Source organism: Heteronotia binoei, chromosome 2 (genome assembly GCF_032191835.1).
Source record: "Heteronotia binoei isolate CCM8104 ecotype False Entrance Well chromosome 2, APGP_CSIRO_Hbin_v1, whole genome shotgun sequence".
NCBI classification, from domain to species: Eukaryota; Metazoa; Chordata; class Lepidosauria; order Squamata; family Gekkonidae; genus Heteronotia; species Heteronotia binoei.
In genome coordinates, this window is record NC_083224.1 from 6,462,915 (window position 1) to 6,482,364 (window position 19,450).

The 19,450-nt window shown below is 50.2% G+C and overlaps 1 protein-coding gene across 1 annotated transcript in view; it reads left to right on the forward strand.

Moving 5' to 3' along the window:
* The window catches only part of LOC132567500 (membrane primary amine oxidase-like), a 58,338-nt gene extending 47,257 nt beyond the window's left edge, over positions 1-11,081 (forward strand). The window contains exons 3-4 of the mRNA XM_060233177.1: positions 6,983-7,112; positions 10,790-11,081. Coding sequence (XP_060089160.1) covers positions 6,983-7,112; positions 10,790-11,074 — 415 coding nt within the window. The 3' untranslated portion in view covers positions 11,075-11,081. The remainder of the gene's footprint in view (positions 1-6,982; positions 7,113-10,789) is intronic.
* Positions 11,082-19,450: the final 8,369 nt, after the last annotated feature.

The following is a 19,450-nucleotide window of genomic DNA, read 5'->3' on the forward strand; positions in this document are numbered from 1 at the left end:
TTAGAGATGATGGAAAACGCCCCTCCGAGAGGGATCTATTTATGATGTCCCGTAGAGGACATTCAAGCTCCCTCAGGCAAGATTTAATTAGCCAGGAGGGGCATGGGTCCAAATCACAAGTTGTAGGGCGCGCAGATGAGAGGATTCCGTCAACTTCCTCCAGGTTGAGCGGGTCGAAATGATCCAGAGTTAAACCGGAAGACAGGCACGGGGCCTCGGGCTCATATACCGTATCCAAAGTGATGGGCAGGTCCTGGCAGAGCGACGTGATTTTGTCTGCAAAAAATTTCGCAAAAGCCTCACAGCCTATTTCTAATTCTCTAATGTTTGGTCTGCCCTGGGGCAGTGTAGTTAAATGTCCAATTATTTGAAACAATTGTGCCGGGCGCGAATTTGCAGACGCAATCTTGGCCGCGAAGTACTTCTTCTTCGCGGCCTTGACTGCCATCTCATAAGACCTCATAAACGTTCTGTAGGATGTTCTTGCCGCTTCGCCACGAGTGCGCCGCCACTGCCTCTCTAGTCGTCAGAGTCCTTGTTTCAGCCGGCGTAGCTCCAGGGTATACCAGGGAGCCAGCCTTGAATGAGGACGTAGAGGACGTCGGGGTGCGATCTCATTGATTACCCCGGATAGCCAACCTTGCCAGACCTTAACCAGGGCATCAAGGGAATCGCCAGGGGGCCAAGGATCCCGTAGAGCCATTTGGAACCGTTCCGGGTCCATCAGGCTCCGCGGGCGAGCCAAAATAGGCTCTCCGCCCTTACAGGGTTGTGGTAGCGTCTCCATACGAGCCTTGAGGGCTAAGTGATCCGACCATGGTATCGCCTCCGTTGCGATTTCGTTCACTTGAATCCCGGTCGCAAAGATCAGATCTAAAGTGTGCCCCGCCTGATGCGTGGGAGTCGTGACAAATTGAGAGAGTCCCAGTGTCGCCATGGAAGACACTAAGTCCATCGCCTGAGTGGAAGTCGCGTCATCGGCGTGGACATTGAAGTCACCCAGGACCAAAAGCCCTGGGTACTCCAACGCCCAGCCTGACACAGCCTCCATCAGGGATGGTAAGGCGCTGGCCGGTGCGTTAGGCGGACGGTACACCAGCCAGATCGCCAACCTCTCTCCGATATCCCACGCAAGTCCGACGCACTCAATGCCGTCGATCTTTGGGGCCGGGAGAGCCCAGAAGGAGTAACCCTCCCGTATGAGGACCGCCACACCGCCCGCTAATCCGCGACTGGTGAAAGACCGAGTAACCCGGGGGGGTCATCTGGGAGAGCGCCATCGTCTCCCCCTCTTGAACCCAGGTCTCGGTCACGCAAGCCAGGTCAGCGTCCTGCCAAAGCAGGAAGTTTCTAATGGTCTCAGCATTATTTATAGACCTGGCGTTGCATAACACCAGTGTCGGACATGGGCAATTTCTCTTGGTCCCACTACTTGTCACCATTGGGATGGGAAGTAGACTGGAAGGGGGCTGAGCACTGTTTTGGTTGTAATATTTGGTTGTAATACGCACAACTAAACAGTATATGTGTGATTGTATCCACTTCTCCAGTACCGCACTGACAGACACGCTCAGCCTCTCCTCGCTGCCCTGGCAATCAAAGCCAGGCAATAAAAGAAAACACCTCAAAGTCTCTCCGTGTAACAACAATAATACTCATTATTCCTACTTATCCGGTATTTACTAGCAACAAACACAGTGCTTACAGTGATAGCCAAACATAGAATTATAAAGTTGGAAGGGACCTCTAGGGTCATCTAGTCCAACCCCCTGCACAATGCAGGCAACTCACAAACGCCTCCCCCTAAATTCACAGGATCTTCATCGCTGTCAGCTCTGGTTCTTGCTTGGTGACATCCATCCCCAGTGGGGCTTGAGAGGCTGCAAAACAGAGATGTTCAACCAGGCCTATGGTCAAACATGGCAACGCATTAACATCCTATCTGGCACTGATCTGCCCACCCGTTAAGAGGAATTGATAATTTATTCACACCAGCAGAATATTTTTCAAATTTAATTCACATCAGTTTTAAATTGTTTTGGCATTTGGTTGTAAAACTGTTCTTAACAATGTTGTACGCCACCCTGAGCCCTCTGGGGGAGGGTAGTATAGAAATACAAAAAGAGATAAACATAAGAACATAAGAGAAGCCCTGTTGGATCAGGCCAGTGGCCCATCCAGTCCAACACTCTGTGTCACATAAGAACATAAGAGAAACCCTGTTGGATCAGGCCAGTGGCCCCTCCAGTCAAACACTCTGTGTCACATAAGAACATAAGAGAAGCCCTGTTGGATCAGACCAGTGGCCCCTCCAGTCCAACACTCTGTGTCACATAAGAACATAAGAGAAGCCCTGTTGGATCAGGCCAGTGGCTCATCCAGTCCAAAACTCTGTGTCACATAAGAACATAAGAGAAGCCCTGTTGGATCAGGCCAGTGGCCCCTCCAGTCCAACACTCTGTGTCACATAAGAACATAAGAGAAGCCATGTTGGATCAGGCCAATGGCCCCTCCAGTCCAACACTCTGTGTCACATAAGAACATAAGAGAAGCCATGTTGGATCAGGCCAGTGGCGGCCCATCCAGTCCAACACTCTGTGTCACATAAGAACATAAGAGAAGCCATGTTGGATCAGGCCAGTAGCCCATCCAGTCCAACACTCTGTGTCACATAAGAACATAAGAGAAGCCATGTTGGATCAGGCCAGTGGCCCCTCCAGTCCAACACTCTGTGTCACATAAGAACATAAGAGAAGCCATGTTGGATCAGGCCAGTGGCGGCCCATCCAGTCCAACACTCTGTGTCACATAAGAACATAAGAGAAGCCATGTTGGATCAGGCCAGTGGCCCATCCAGTCCAACACTCTGTGTCACATAAGAACATAAGAGAAGCCATGTTGGATCAGGCCAGTAGCCCTTCCAGTCCAACACTCTGTGTCACATAAGAACATAAGAGAAGCCATGTTGGATCAGGCCAGTGGCCCATCCAGTCCAACACTCTGTGTCACATAAGAACATAAGAGAAGCCATGTTGGATCAGGCCAGTGGCCCATCCAGTCCAACACTCTGTGTCACATAAGAGAAGCCCTGTTGGATCAGGCCAATGGCCCATCCAGTCCAACACTCTGTGTCACACAGTGGCCAAAAAGCCCAGGGGCCATCAGGAAGTCCATCAATGGGGCCAGGACACTAGAAGCCCTCCCACTGTGCCCCCCCAAGCACCAAGAATACAATACATCACTGCCCCAGACATAAGGACATAAGAGAATCCATGTTGGATTAGGCTAATAGCCCATCCAATCCAACACTCTGTGTCACACAGTAGCCAAAAAGCCCAGGGGCCATCAGGAGGTCCATTAGTGGGGCCAGGACACTAGAAGTCCTCCCACTGTGCTCCCCCTCCCCAAGCACCAGGAATACAGAGCATCACTGCCTCAGACAGAGCGCTCCAACAATACTCTGTGGCTAATAGCAATTGATTGACCTCTGCTCCAGATGTTTATCCAATCCCATCTTGAAGCTGTCTATGCTTGTAGCCGCCACCACCTCCTGTGGCAGTGAATTCCACGTGTTAATCGCCCTTTGGGTGAAGAAGGACTTCCTTTTATCCATTCTAACCCGACTGCTCAGCAATTTCATTGAATGCCTACGAGTTCTTATATTGTGAGGAAGGGAGAAAAGGACTTCTTTCTCTACTTTCTCCATCCCATGCATAACCTTGTCAACCTCTCTCATGTCACCCCGCAGTCGACGTTTCTCCAAGCTAAAGAGCCCCAAGCGTCTTAACCTTTCTTCATAGGGAAAGTGTTCCAGCCCTTTAATCATTCTAGTTGCCCTTTCCTGCACTTTTTCCAATGCTATAATATAACATGATGAGTTTTCTGGAGTTGAGAAAACCTGAATAAGATTTACCTGAGATGAACTATAGATGCTTGATGAAGAGAAGAAGAGGACATTGAATTTATACCCCACCATTCACTTGGAGTCTTAGAGCAGTTTACAATCCTTTCCCCTCCCCACAAGAGAGACCCTGTAGGTAGTTTGGGCTGAAAGAGCTCTCAGAAAACTGCTATTGAGGGGACAGCCTTGAGAGAACTTCTGACTGACTTAAGGGCACACCAGCAGCTGCAGGTGGAGGAGTGGGGAATCAAGCCTGGTCCCCCCAGATTAGAGTCTGCATTCCTAACCACTAAAAGAAACCCTGCAAGTACCCTACAATTGTGGTGCTTGATGACCCTTCAAGTAATGAGTGGGGAAAGCTACTAGGTTTTGTGAATATTGTCAAGTGTTGCTTAATTAGAGCAAATGGTTGAGAAAAGTGAGGCTGGGTGTGGATGAGTTTAATCCAAGGTGAGGGGGTAGTTTTTTTGGGAGACTCATTGTCCTAAATAATACATCTCTCTAGGGTAGTGGGTGCTTCAAACGAAGATCCCTTGTTGGGGAGGCTCCTTGCAGCTGCACTCAGATCGGCCGCCCTTACTGAGCCAGCCAATTAGGCAACATCCATGTGAATGAAGCCCATTGTTTGAGAGGTTCCTTGCAGCTACACTCAGAGTGGCTGCCCTTGCTGAGCCAGCCAATTAGGTAACATCCATGTGAATGAAGCCCATTGTTTGAGAGGTTCCTTGCAGCTACACCCAGAATGGCTGCCCTTGCTGAGCCAGCCAATTAGGCAATATCCATGTGAATGAAGCCCATTGTTTGAGAGGTTCCTTGCAGCTACACCCAGAGTGGCTGCCCTTGCTGAGCCAGCCAATGAGGTAATATTCATTTGAATGAAGCCCATGCAAATGATTGTTCCAAGCTCCTGTTTTTCTGTTGGGTTGTTTATTGCTAGAGGTGTGTTTTAGTTGGAGTTTCTGTGTGTATAGTTGCAGCTAGCCATGTGTGTCTTCGGCTGGGTTTTTGCTAATAAAAGAGCTATGCTGGAATCACTATATCAGGGGTGGGGAACCTTTTTTCTGCCAAGGGCCATTTGAATATTTATAACACCATTTGTGGGTCATACAAAATTATCAACTTAAAAAACAGTGCTCCACTGAGGGAGAGTGATTCAGGCCGGCAAAATTAATGCAAATAATTGTTTCTATTTGAAGTCATGTGGGGATAGCCAAATTTGGCGCGCACGCACACGGCCTGCCGCCCTAGGCAAATGCCTAGGTCCAGGGCTTTCTTTGTAGAAAAAGCCCAGCAGGAACCCGAGGAGACCACTGCACAGTGCAGCTGGGCCCCACAATCCTTGCCTACCAGCGAGGTCCCAGCGAGGCTGCCACATGGCTTGATTCAGCCCAGCAATCTCCGAGGGCCAGATCAAATGATCTCAAGGGCCATAAATGGCCCTCAGGCCAGACGTTCCCCACCCCTGCACTATAGCGTCTGACCCGCTACTTTTCAGGTAAGAAGGTCGTTAGCTGTCTAGCCACTCTTTCTAGAGTTGCCAAGTCCAATTCAAGAAATATCTGGGGACTTTGGGGGTGGAGCCAGGAGAATTTGGGGGTGGAGCCAGGAGACATTGGGGGTGGAGCCAGGAGCAAGGGTGTGACAAGCATAATTGAACTCCAAGGGAGTTCTGGCCATCACATTTAAAGGGACAGCACACCATTTTAAATGCCTTCCTTCCATAGGAACTAATGAAGGATAAGGGCACCTTCCTTTGGGGCTCATAGAATTGGACCCCCTGGTCCAATCATTTTGAAACTTGGGGGGTATTTTGGGGATAGGCACTAGATGCTATACTGAAAATTTGGTGCCTTTACCTCAAAAAACAGCTCCCCCAGAGCCCCTGAAACCTCCAGATCAATTCCCCGCTATACCCTATGAGAATCGATCTCCACATAGGGAATAATGAAGTGCTCAGCAGATGTTTCCCTCCTTCCCCGCCCCCGTTTTTGGCGACTCTGAAGTGAGGGATTGGCCCCTCTACTCACGAGTTGCTGCCAGCATCTTCAAAGTAACACAGACACCCCATCCCAAGAGGAAGCCTTTCAATTGGAGACTGGAGCCTCTGGAGGTGGAAAAGCACATAATCCTCTGGGGGCGGGGCTTCCCCTGCTGGCCAGCTGACTGGGGGCGGGAAGGAGCCTGGGAAAGCGGAAGAACCCCCGCTGGGGCCTGAGGATTGGCAAGCCTAGCCATAAATGGCCCTCAGGCCAGACGTTCCCCACCCCTGCACTAGCGTCTGACCCACTGCTTTTCAGGTAAGAAGGTCGTTAGCCGTCTAGCCACCCTTTCCCACACACTTATAAGTCCAACGTCCAGACTTGTCCCTGACTGACTTCTAGGGTTGCGAAGTCCAATTCAAGAAATATCTGGGGACTTTGCGGGTGGAGCCAGGAGACATTAGGGGTGGAGCCAAGATCAAGGCTGTGACAAGCATCATTGAACTCCAACGGGAGTTCTGGCCATCACATTTAAAGGGACGGCACACCTTTTCAATGCCGTCCTTCCATAGGAAATAATGAAGGATAAGGGCACCTTCTTTTGGGGCTCATATAATTGGACCCCCTGGTCCAATCGTTTTGAAACTTGGGGGATACTTTGGGGAGAGGCACTAGATGCTGTACTGAAAATTTGGTGCCTCTACCTCAAAATATAGCCCCCCCAGAGCCCCAGATACCCGCGGATCAATTCTCCATGATTTTCTATGGGAATAAATCTCCATAGGGAATCATGGAGTGCCCGGCAGACATTTCCCTCCCCTCCCCCCGCTTTCTGATGACCCTGAAGCGGGGGGAGGGCCTCCAAACCGGGGGATCCCCTGCCCCCACCTGGGGATTGGCAACCCTACTGACTTCCATTTTCGGCACGGCAGTGTAACGCATTTATGATATTTGAGATGATATTGTAGGAAGGGTGTTTCCGATCTCCAAGCTATGAACTGCCCCTCAGTGACAGGAGGGGCCCGACTGCTAAAAAGCGGCCCTTCTGCCACGGGAAGCGGCGACGCCAACTCAGCAACGCTTCTCTCGCTCTGCTTTTGAGGTACAAGTTGGCCGTCACCAAGCGGAAAGAGGAAGAACCGTTCAGCACCAGCGTCTACAACCAGAATGACCCCTGGACCCCTTCGGTTGCCTTCGAGGACTTCATAAACAACGAGACCATTACCAATGAGGTGAGCTCAGGGGTGTCGAGTTCATTTGTTCGGAGGGCCGGATCTGACCTAAATGAGACCTTGTCGGGCTGGGTTGTGTCAGGCCAGGCCGTGTGTGTACCTATTTAAATAAGGTAGCAGAGATATAGACTTTTTAAAAGACACAGATAAATATGACTAAATATTGTCTTTTTTTTTTTAAGTAAAATATGCTTAAAGCTTTAGCATTCGTCAGACTTAAAGCTGCTTTCTTTGTATTTCTCCCATGGGATTAAGGAAACTGGGCAAAGGAAGCTCTGGCTCTTTCCTTCCTTCCCCCAGGGGGACCAGGAGTGAGGGAGCCTCAGCCAACAGAAGGACGAGAGGCTTGGCTCAGTAGCTCTGCTGTGGGATTGAGAGAGCCTGGCAAAGCAAGCTCTCCCCCCCGCCGCCTTCTTCCCCAAGGGAGGAAGGAGAAAATAGAGTCTTTGCTCTGCAGCTCCTGTGCGATTGAGCAAGCCTTGCAAAGCAAGCTGAGACGCAGAAGGAAGCAAGAGAGAGGGAGAAGGAAGCAGACAAGAGTCAGTCGCTTGAGGACTGATAGGAGCCCTCTGGGGGGGGCCTGATTCGGCCCCCAGGCCACATGTTTGACACCCCTGCTCTATAGGATACTGGCAGCCCTTATGAGAGCCGTCAGCTGATTTCCATACACATATGTTAATGTGAGCAGGGGGCAGACCTGAACCTTCGCACATCAATTTTTTTTTGTTCTTTTAGTATATAAGACAAGAATTACAGTCAAAAGGTCTCCCAGCAGGCTTCACATGGAGGAGGAGGAGAGGAGGAGGAGAAGAGGAGAGAAGGGGAGGAGAGGAGAGGAGGAGGAGAGGAGGAGGAGAGGAGAGGAGAGGTCCCCTGTGCAAGCACCAGTCATTTCTGACTCTGGGGTGACGTTGCTTTCACGTTTTCACGGCAGACTTTTTACGGGGTGGTTTGCCATTGCCTGCCCCAGTCCTCTACGCTTTCCGCCCAACAAGCTGGGGACTCATTTGAGGAACATCGGGAGGATGGAAGGCTGAGTCAACCTGGAGCCGGCTACCTAAACCCAGCTTCTGCCGGGATCGAACTCAGGTCGTGTGCAGAGGGCTCCGACTGCAGTACTGCAGCTTTACCACTCTGCGCCACGGGGCTCTTGGGAGGAGGAGGAGTGGGGAATCAAACCCAGATCACCAGATTTGACTCCACCGCTATTAACCACAAAACCATGTTGGCTGCTGCTGGATATTATTTATACGTTGTTTTTTCGCCTCAAGTGGCCTTTTGGCTTCTTTCATGGGTGACTTTAGCGTTGATGCTTTTTCTCATGTTTGTTTTCATGATTATTTTGTATTATCTTTAATATGCAGTGCCTTGTGCAGGTTGCTGGAGATGCACGTGCAAATTTTCAAAATAAGTTAAACTTATCCCTGCATTTCCTCTTGGAATCATAGAATCCTAGAGTTGGAACTGGAAGGAACCTCCAGGGTCCTCTAGTCCAACCCCCTGCACAATGCAGGGAACTCACACACACCTCCCCCTAAATTCACAGGATCTTCATTGCTGTCAGATGGCCATCTAGCCTCTGTTTAAAAACCTCCAAGGAAGGAGAGCCCACCACCTCCTGAGGAAGCCTGTTCCACTGAGGAACCGCTCTAATCATAGAATCACAGAATCCTAGAGTTGGAAGGGACCTCCAGGGTCATCTAGTCCAACCCCCTGCACAATGCAGGAAACTCACAAACACCTCTCCCTAAATTCACAGGATCTTCATTGCTGTCAGATGGCCATCTAGCCTCTGTTTAAAAACCTCCAAGGAAGGAGAGCCCACCACCCCCCAAGGAGGAAGCCTGTTCCACTGAGGAACCGCTCTAATCATAGAATCACAGAATCCTAGAGTTGGAAGGGACCTCCGGGGTCATCTAGTCCAACCCCCTGCACAATGCAGGAAACTCACAAACACCTCCCCCTAAATTCACAGGATCTTCATTGCTGTCAGATGGCCATCTAGCCTCTGTTTAAAAACCTCCAAGGAAGGAGAGCCCACCCCCCCCCAAGGAGGAAGCCTGTTCCACTGAGGAACCGCTCTAATCATAGAATCACAGAATCCTAGAGTTGGAAGGGACCTCCGGGGTCATCTAGTCCAACCCCCTGCACAATGCAGGAAACCCACAAACACCTCTCCCTAAATTCACAGGATCTTCAGTGCTGTCAAATGGCCATCTAGCCTCTGTTTAATAGCCTCCAAGGAAGGAGAGCCCACCACCTCCCACAGAGTTGGAAGGGACCTCCGGGGTCATCTAGTCCAACCCCCTGCACAAAGCAGGAAACTCGCCAACACCTCCCCCTAAATTCACAGGATCTTCATTGCTGTCAGATGGCCATATAGCCTCTGTTGAAAAACCTCCAAGGAAGGAGAGCCCACCACCTCCCAAGGAAGCCTGTTCCAATGAGGAACCACTCTAACGGTCAGAAAGTTCTTTCCTAATGTTGAGTCGGAAACTCTTTTGATTTAATTTCAACCCCCTGCTTCTGGTCCTACCTTCTGGGGCCACAGAAAACAACATCATCGGGTTACTTATCAGAAGATCTGGGAAGAGGCTGGAAAACTGGGCTAAAACCAATAAAATGAATTTTAACAGGGATAAATTTAAAGTTCTGCATTTAGATCGGAAAAATCTCACGCAGGGCTGTAGGATGGGGGAGACTCGTCTTAGCAGTAGTCTGTGTGAAAAGGACCTAGGGGTCTTAGTGGAGCATACGCTGAACATGAGTCAACAGTGTGATGCGGTGGCTAAAAAGGCCAATGCAATATTGGGCTGTATTAACAGAAGTCTAGTGTCCAGATCACGTGAAGTGATGGTATCGCTTTACTCTGGTCTGGTAAGACCTCACCTGAAGTCTTGTGTTCAGTTTTGGTTGAAGTAGCTGGGGATGTTTAGCCTGGAGAGGAGGCAGCTGAGAGGTGATCTAATCACCATTTTCAAGTCCTTGAAAGGCTGTCATAGAGAGGATGGTGAGGAATTGTTTTCTGTGGCCCCAGAAGGTCGGACCAGAACCAAGGGGTTGAAATTAAATCAAAAGTGTTTCCCGCTCAACATTAGGAAGAACTTCCTGATCATTAGAGCGGTTCCACAGTGGAACAGGCTTCCTCGGGAGGTGGTGGGCTCTCCTTCCTTGGAGGTTGTTAAACAGAGGCTAGATGGACATCTGACAGCAGTGTGGATCCTGTGGATTTAGGGGGAGGGATTTGTGTCTTTCCCGCATTGTTCAGGGGGTTGGACTAGATAACCCTGGAGGTCCCTTCCAACTGTAGGATTCTATGCTTTAACTGGACTCTCCTTCCTTGGAGCTTTTTCAACAGAAGCTAGATGGCCTTGACAGCAATGAAGATCCTGTGGATTTAGGGGGAGGTGTTTGTGAGTTTCCTGCCTTGTGCAGGGGGTTGGACTAGATGACCCTGGAGGTGGCTTCCAGCTCTATGGGAGGTGGTGGGCTCTCCTTCCTTGGAGCTTTTTCAACACAGGCTAGATGGTCATCTGACATCAATGAAAATCCTGTGAATTTAGGGGGAGGTATTTGTGTCTTTCCTGCATTGTGCAGGGGGTTGGACTAGATGACCCCGGAGGTCCCTTCCAACTCTATGGTTCTATGATGCTCACCGTTCTCTCTCCCCTGCCCAGGACCTGGTCGCCTGGATCACTGTCGGCTTCCTGCACATCCCACATGCAGAGGACATCCCTAACACAGCGACTCTTGGGAATGCAGTCGGCTTCATGCTGAGACCCTACAACTTCTACGACGATGATCCTTCGATGTATTCTCCGGATAGCGTTTTCTTCACCAACAAACAGGATCTGACTTCCTGTGCTATCAACCATCTCGCCTGCCTGGGCAAAGTGGCTTCCTGTTTGCCGAACTTCCCAGCTTTCAGTTACGAGGGCTTTCAAAATCTGACAGGGCTGTGAAAACTTCTGGACTTTTTGGGGGGGGGGGAGTGGGGGTGGCTGAGAGGAAGCAGCTCAGCATGAGACGTGCGCGGAACACAGGCAGTTTGCGCTGAGCTCCGTCCACCCGATACGCACAAATATTAACCTCTGCTTGCTTGCGTGGCGCATATCGTTGCATTTTCTCTGGGCTCCGATGCGGAAGGCGGATCGCTTCATTGCAGTCCGTCTTCCCCCCCCCCTTAAGTAGGGTTGCCAGTCCCCAGGTGGGAGACAAGCAATATATACCGTGATCTAATGACGAATACAAGCAATACAAATTACAACAAACAAGTCAGTATTTAAGTACAGTGACGTTAAGAAGATATTGGAAGAAGATATTGGATTTATATCCTGCCCTCCACTCCGAAGTGTCTCAGAGTGGCTCACAATGTCCTTTACCTTCCTCCCCCACAACAGACACCCTGTGAGGTAGATGAAGATACTGGATTTATATCCCGCCCTCCACTCCAAAGAGTCTCAGAGCGGCTCACAATCTCCTTTCCCTTCTTCCCCCACAACAGACACCCTGTGAGGTAGATGAAGATATTGGATTTATATCCCGCCCTCCACTCCGAAGAGTCTCAGAGCGGCTCACAATCTCCTTTCCCTTCCTCCCCCACAACAGACACCCTGTGAGATAGATGAAGATATTGGATTTATATCCCACCCTCCACTCCGAAGAGTCTCAGAGTGGCCTCCAATCTCCTTTATCTTCCTCCCCCACAACAGACACCCTGTGAGGTGGTTGGGGCTGGAGAGGGCTCTCACAGCAGCTGCCCTTTCAAGGACAACTCCTGCAATAGCTATGGCTGACCCAAGGCCATTCCAGCAGCTGCAAGTGGAGGAGTGGGGGATCAAACCCGGTTCTCCCAGATAAGAGAGCTACGGCTGACCCAAGGCCATTCCAGCAGGTGCAAGTGGAGGAGTGGGGAATCAAACCTGGTTCTCCCAGATAAGAGTCTGCGCACTTAACCACTACACCAAACTGGCTCTCCACATCACATTCAAAACCGTTTACACAGGGCAGGTGATATCTGTTAAAGCAGCTCTAGCATCTGAACGCACAGAATTCTTCGTATGAAAATTAATTCCATCAGTAAAGTTTTGTCATCATTTGTATTGATTGCATTCGTTCTTAGATCATTAGAAAGCAGGGGGGGGAGGGAAATGTCTTTGAGCACGCCATTCTTCCCTATGGAGACAGATTCCCAGAGGGTACAACGGAGAATTGATCCAAGGGAATCTGGAGCTTGGAAAGGGCTGTTTTCTTTTAAGTAGAGGCACCAAATTTTCAGCATAGCATCCAATGACTCTGCTCAAAACACCCTCCAAGTTTCAAAAAGATCGGACCAGGGGGGTCCAATTCTATGAACCCCAAAAGAAGGTGCCCCTATCCTTCATTATTTCCTATGGAAGGAAGGCACTTAAAAAGGTGTGCTGTCCCTTTAAATGTGATGGCCAGAACTCCCTTTGGAGTTCAATTCTGCTTGTCGCAGCCTTGCTCCTGGCTCCACCCCCAATGTCTCCTGGCTCCACCCCCAAATTCTCCTGGCTCCACCCCCAAAGTCCCCAGATATTTCTTGAATTGGACTTGGCAACCCTACCCTTCAGTCTGCTTCTGCAAAATGTACTCAGGTCGTTTTCCTTCTGAAGCTATTAACAGGCGTGCCCACGCCGTAGACCCATTAGCTGAGATAAGGATTCTTCCTTTTCTTGGAAACTCCACTTACTATAATTCTACGGGATGAGATAAAGATCTCTGACTAAGACTTGGCACACGCCAAACGATGCCAGGATACAAGATACACCCAACGTGCGTCCGCTCACGGATGCACACCCAGACAGGCAGGAAGAACACACCTTAAAAAGTGTTTGTTTCCTCGGCGCCCCGAGGAGAGAAGAGATTCCAATTTCCCTCCCTCCCCGCTTTTGCCAGCAGAAAAGGGAATTTTTGTCCCTTTTCTCTGGCTCCACATGTTAGGCATTAGGGAGGGACGGTGGCTCAGTGGTAGAGCATCTGCTTGGTAAGCAGAAGGTCCCAGGTTCAATCCCCGGCATCTCCAAAAAAGGGTCCAGGCAAAAAGGTGTGAAAAACCTCAGCTTGAGACCCTGGAGAGCCGCTGCCAGTCTGAGTAGACAAGACTGACTTTGATGGACCGAGGGTCTGATTCAGTAGAAGGCAGCTTCTTATGTTCATATGTCTAAGGGAAGAGATGGTGGCTCAGTGGTAGAGCCTCTGCTTGGTAAGCAGAAGGTCCCAGGTTCAATCCCCGGCATCTCCAACTAAAAAGTGTCCAGGCAAGTAGGTGTGAAAAACCTCAGCTTGAGACCCTGGAGAGACGCTGCTAGTCTGAGTAGACAAGACTGACTTTGATGGACCAAGGGTCTGATTCAGTATAAGAAGAAGAAGATATTGGATTTATATCCCGCCCTCCACTCCGAAGAGTCTCAGAGCGGCTCACAATCTCCTTTACCTTCCTCCCCCACAACAGACACCCTGTGAGGTGGGTGGGGCTGGAGACGGCTCTCACAGCAGCTGCCCTTTCAAGGACAACCTCTGCCAGAGCTCTGGCTGACCCAAGGCCATTCCAGCAGGTGCAAGTGGAGGAGTGGGGAATCAAACCCAGTTCTCCCAGATAAGAGTCCGCACACTTAACCACTACACCAAACTGGCAGCTTCATATGTTCATATCCAGGGGTCTTGTAGAAAACAAGGTGGTGGAGCTCATTAGCCTAACTCATTAGCATATGCTTGCCCCCCAAAAAAAAGCCAAAAGCAACCCAACGCAAGAAAGGAGAGCCCCAGGCAAGCGAGGCCTGCTTGGGCTGGCTAGAGATACAGCCAGTCCAAGCAGGCCTCCCTCACCTGGGGCTCTACTTGGCCTCCCCCCACCCCGCAGTCAAAAAGCCAGCAAGCCGCCCACCACCCAAAATCACAAAAGAAGTGGGGAAAGGGTGGCACCACAGGCTTCTCCAGGGGTTAAAGAGGGCTGCTGGGGGTGTGGCAAAGCCCTAATCCAGGGATGGTTACGCAACTGCACCTACTGTTCAATAGACAAGGTTGCTAGGCAGGGAGGAGGAAGGGGGACCATCAGAAATGTTCAGGAGCTGCGCTCCTGTGAATTCAAGGCCTGGGCATATCATACCATTATGGCTTTAAACTGGCGCAGCTGCAATTTCGACTACGCCCAGGTGCTGTCGCCTTCAGCAGGAATAAAACTAAACAAAAAAACCCAAGTTCTTAACAGAAGAGTTCTTGGCAATTCCTAGAGCTACCTGGAAGTGACAGACAGTGGCGCAAGGAATGACTTAACGTACAATTCTCAGTCATTCCTTCAAACAGATGAGACTTTGTTTTTCCTTTTCTATTTTCTCTTGGGACACTGCTTCCTTCCTGACCGTCCTGGATGGGTTGCCAGACACTAAACCCAGTAGAGCTGTGTGACGTAGAGCTATATCATCTGGTCAACACTAATAATCTGGGACTGCCCAGTGATCAAAAACTGAAGGGAGGCACAATCTTTAAATAGAAGAAGAAGAAGATATTGGATTTATATTCCGCCCTCCACTCCGAAGAGTCTCAGAGCGGCTCACAATCTCCTTTTCCTACCTCCCCACAACAGACACCCTGTGAGGTAGATGAAGATATTGGATTTATATCCCGCCCTCCACTCCGAAGAGTCTCAGAGCGGCTCACAATCTCCTTTCCCTTCCTCCCCCACTACAGACACCCTGTGAGGTAGATGAAGATATTGGATTTATATCCTGCCCTCCACTCCGAAGAGTCTCAGAGCGGCTCATAATCTCCTTTCCCTTCCTCCCTCCCCCCACAACAGACACCCTGTGAGGTAGATGAAGATATTGGATTTATATCCCGCCCTCCACTCCGAAGAGTCTCAGAGCGGCTCACAATCTCCTTTCCCTTCCTCCCCCACAATAGACACCCTGTGAGGTAGATGAAGATATTGGATTTATATCCCGCCCTCCACTCCGAAGAGTCTCAGAGCGGCTCACAATCTCCTTTCCCTTCCTCCCTCCCCCCACAACAGACACCCTGTGAGGTAGATGAAGATATTGGATTTATATCCCGCCCTCCACTCCGAAGAGTCTCAGAGCGGCTCATAATCTCCTTTCCCTTCCTCCCTCCCCCCACAACAGATACCCTGTGAGGTAGATGAAGATATTGGATTTATATCCCGCCCTCCACTCCGAAGAGTCTCAGAGCGGCTCACAATCTCCTTTCCCTTCCTCCCCCACAACAGACACCCTGTGAGGTAGATGAAGATATTGGATTTATATCCCGCCCTCCACTCCGAAGAGTCTCAGAGCGGCTCACAATCTCCTTCACCTTCCTCCCCCACAACAGACACCCTGTGAGGTAGATGAAGACATTGGATTTATATCCCGCCCTCCACTCCGAAGAGTCTCAGAGCGGCTCACAATCTCCTTTCCCTTCCTCCCCCACAACAGATACCCTGTGAGGTAGATGAAGATATTGGATTTATATCCCGCCCTCCACTCCGAAGAGTCTCAGAGCGGCTCACAATCTCCTTTTCCTTCCTTATGGAGTGGAGGGCGGGATATAAATCCAATATCTTCTTCATCTTCTTCCTCTTCTTAACCACTACAGCAAACTGGCTCTCCCCTGTGGTGTGAAGTCCAGAGTTCTGCCATCTTGCAGTCTGAGTGACATTCTCTCGAGAATGGGTTGCCCATCCTGAAAGAAATGTCACAATTGACAGGCGTAAAAACTGGAAATAGCATCAGACTAAAGGTAAAGCACCAGTGGTTTCCAACTCTGGGGTGACGTCGCATCAGGACATTTCCATGGCAGACTTTTTACGAGGTGGTTTGCCATTGCCTTCCCCAGTCATCTACACTTTTCCCCCAGCAAGCTGGGGACTCATTTTCCTGACCTTGGAAGGATGGAAGGCTGAGTCAACCTCGAGCCGGCTACCTGAACCCAGCTTCTGCCAGGATCAAGCTCAGGTTGTGAGCAGAGGAGTCCGACTGCAGGACTGCAGCTTTCCCACTCTGCGCCACAGGGCTCCTTAGTCCCAAACTAGCACCTGAGAAATTATAGCCAGGGCTTTTTTTTTTTTTTTTTTGAGCAGGAACGCTCAGGAACGCAGCTCTGGCTGGTTCGGCATAAGGGGGTGGGGCCTAATATGCAAATGAGTTCCTGCTGGGCTTTTTCTACTCAAAAAAGCCCTGATTATATCTCTCCCTACAATGTCATGCAATATCACAATATTCTATAAATACAATGGTAACATACTGCGTATTTCAACACTACCAGTGTAATAGCCGCCTTCTTGAATTTCTGGTACGGTCTCTTTGAACATATGAACATATGAAGCTGCCATATACTGAATCAGACCTTTGGTCCATCAAAGTCAGTATTGTCTTCTCAGACTGGCAGCAGCTCTCCAGGGACTCCAGCTGAGGTTTTTCACACCTATTTGCCTGGACCCTTTTTTGGAGATGCCAGGGATTGAACCTGGGACCTTCTGCTTCCCAAGCAGATGCTCTACCCCTGAGCCATCGTCCCTCCCCTGCTCTCCAGGGTCTCAAGCTGAGGTTTTTCATGCCTACTTGCCTGGACGCTTTTTAGTTGGAGATGGTGGGGATTGAACCTGGGACCTTCTGCTTCCCAAGCAGATGCTCTACCACTGAGCCACCGTCCCTCCCCAAATTTAATTGAATGGGATCCATGCTGTACCAGTTCAATCTTGCTTCTCCTTCTGACCAAACCATTCCATCCCTGGTAGGTGAAAGCCCCTCTTGCAAAGATGACAGCCCTTGGAAATCCAAACGTGAGTTCGATTATAAAAGAGAGAATAGAAAAGGGACCGCTTTTCCGGAACTTGACACGGTTTCGACTCTTCGTCAGCCTGGACTCTCATTATAATATCATTCCACAGAGCCACAGTGCCGAACTCTCACATCCGGATCAGCGCACGCACGTCGCTTGTCTAGCGTTGCCAATCCCCAGGTGGGGTCAGGAGATTCCCCAATTTGGAGGCCCTCCCCCTGCTTCAGGTTCATCAGAAAGTGGGGGGAGGGGAGGGAAATGTCTGCTGGGCACTCCAGTATTCTTTATGGAGAACGATTCCCATAGGGTATAATGGAGAATTAGTCCACAGGTATCTGGGGCTCGGGGGGGGGCTGTTTTTTGAGGTAGAGGCAGGCCTCGGATTCAGTGGGCGCAGCTCCTGAACCTTTCTGAGCGTTCCGCCTCCTCCTTCTGAGAGTTCCACCTCCTTGTCCATTGAATAGCAGGTGCAGCTGCATAACAATCTCTGGCTGAGCTCCACCACCTATTTTTCTACAAAACGACCCCTGGGTAGAGGCACCAAATTTGCAGCGTAGCATCCGATGCCTCTCTTCGAAACACCCGCCACGTTTCAAACGGATTGGACCAGGGGGTTCGATTCTGTGAGCCCCCCAAAGAAGGCACCCCAAGCCTTCATTATTTCCAATGGAGGGGAGGCATTTTAAAAAGATGCGCAGCAGTGCCTTTCAATGTGATGGCCGGAACTCCCTTCGGAGTTCAATTCTGCTTGTCACAACTTTGCTCCTGGCTCCACCCCCAAAGTCTCCTGGCTCCACCCCCCCCGTCTCCTGGCTCCACCCCCCAAAGTCCCCAGATCTTTTTTTAATTGGACGTGGCAACCCTCTGCTCGTCTTCGCACCTGGCTCTTCAGGAAATCCCGAAAGGAAGGCTGCCCGCTTATTTGAATGCTTATTTCTTTGTTCTTTAAAAGGAAACATTTCTTTGTCTTTAAAAAGAATGATTTTAGAAAGCTTGGCCAAACTCCTCCAGAGACTGGGTTGGGCAGCAGAGTTCTAAGGCCCTGGGCTGCACGGAAAGGAGGGTGTTTTCTGCCTAAAGCTGCTCCGCGGTGAGGCGTCTTTGGGAGGCTGCGGATCCCATGGCGGGCTGAGCCTGCTGGCCTCCTGCAGGGAGGGAGCGGAAGAGAAAAGGAATCAAGTGATTGCATCGGGGTTGTACCTGCTTGGTAGTAATTGCCGGTTGCTCGTGTGCTTGCAATCATATTTGTTGAATAAACTGCTTCCCGTTCACTCTGCCTGGGTTCTTCAGGCTTCAGATTCGGCCTGCGTTTTTCACGCCTCGAAATCAGCCACACACCACGGCAGGCGGGACAACGGTGATGTCAGAGGGTGTGGCCTACGATGCAAATGAGTTCCTGCTGGGCTTTTTCTACAAAAAAGGGTCCTATCTGAAACAATGGCGTTGCTAGGGGGTGTGGCCTAGTACGCAAATGAGTTGCTGCTGGGCTCTTTGGTAAGAAAAGTCCGGTGTGAAACCATGGAGATATTAGAGGGTGTGGCCTAGTATGCAAATGAGTTCCTGCTGGGCTTTTTCTACAAAAAAGGTCCCATCTGAAACAATGGCATTGCTAGGGGGTGTGGCCTAGTACGCAAATGAGTTCCTGCTGGGCTCTTTGTACAGAAAGGTCCTGTGTGAAACCATGGAGATATCAGAGGGTGTGGCCTAGTATATAAATAAGTTCCTGCTGTACTTTTTCTATCAAAAAAAAGGGCCTGGTGACTAAAAGGTGAGTTGCCTGGAGGGGGCAGGGAGGGTGCTCCAGACTCCCTGTCGTAAGGCCCAAGAACCAGAATGGGGCCCAGGGCTTTGTTGGAGCATGAACTCCTTTGCATATTGAGCCACACACCCCTGATATTTCTAATCCTCCTGGAGCTTACAGGAGGCCCCGTAAAAAGAGCCCTGTAAGCTCTTGGGAAAGGAAAGGTCACCTGTGTAAGCAACCAGTCGTTTTGGACAATCTCCTTTCCCTTCCTCCCCCACAACAGACACCATGTGAGGTAGATGAAGATATTGGATTTATATCCCGCCCTCCACTCCGAAGAGTCTCAGAGCAGCTCACAATCTCCTTTCCCTTCCTCCCCACAACAGACACCCTGTGAGGTAGATGAAGATATTGGATTTATATCCCGCCCTCCACTCCAAAGAGTCTCATAGCGGCTCACAATCTCCTTTCCCTTCCTCCCCCACAACAGACACCCTGTGAGGTAGATGAAGATATTGGATTTATATCCCGCCCTCCACTCCGAAGAGTCTCAGAGCGGCTCACAATCTCTTTCACATTCCTCCCCCACAAGACACCCTGTGAGGTAGATGAAGATATTGGATTTATATCCCGCCCTCCACTCTGAAGAGTCTCAGAGCGGTTCACAATCTCCTTTCCCTTCCTCCCCCACAACAGACACCCTGTGAGGTGGGTGGGGCTGAGAGGGCTCTCACAGCAGCTGCCCTTTCAAGGACAGAGTCTCAGAGCAGTTCACAATCTACTTTACCTTCCCCCG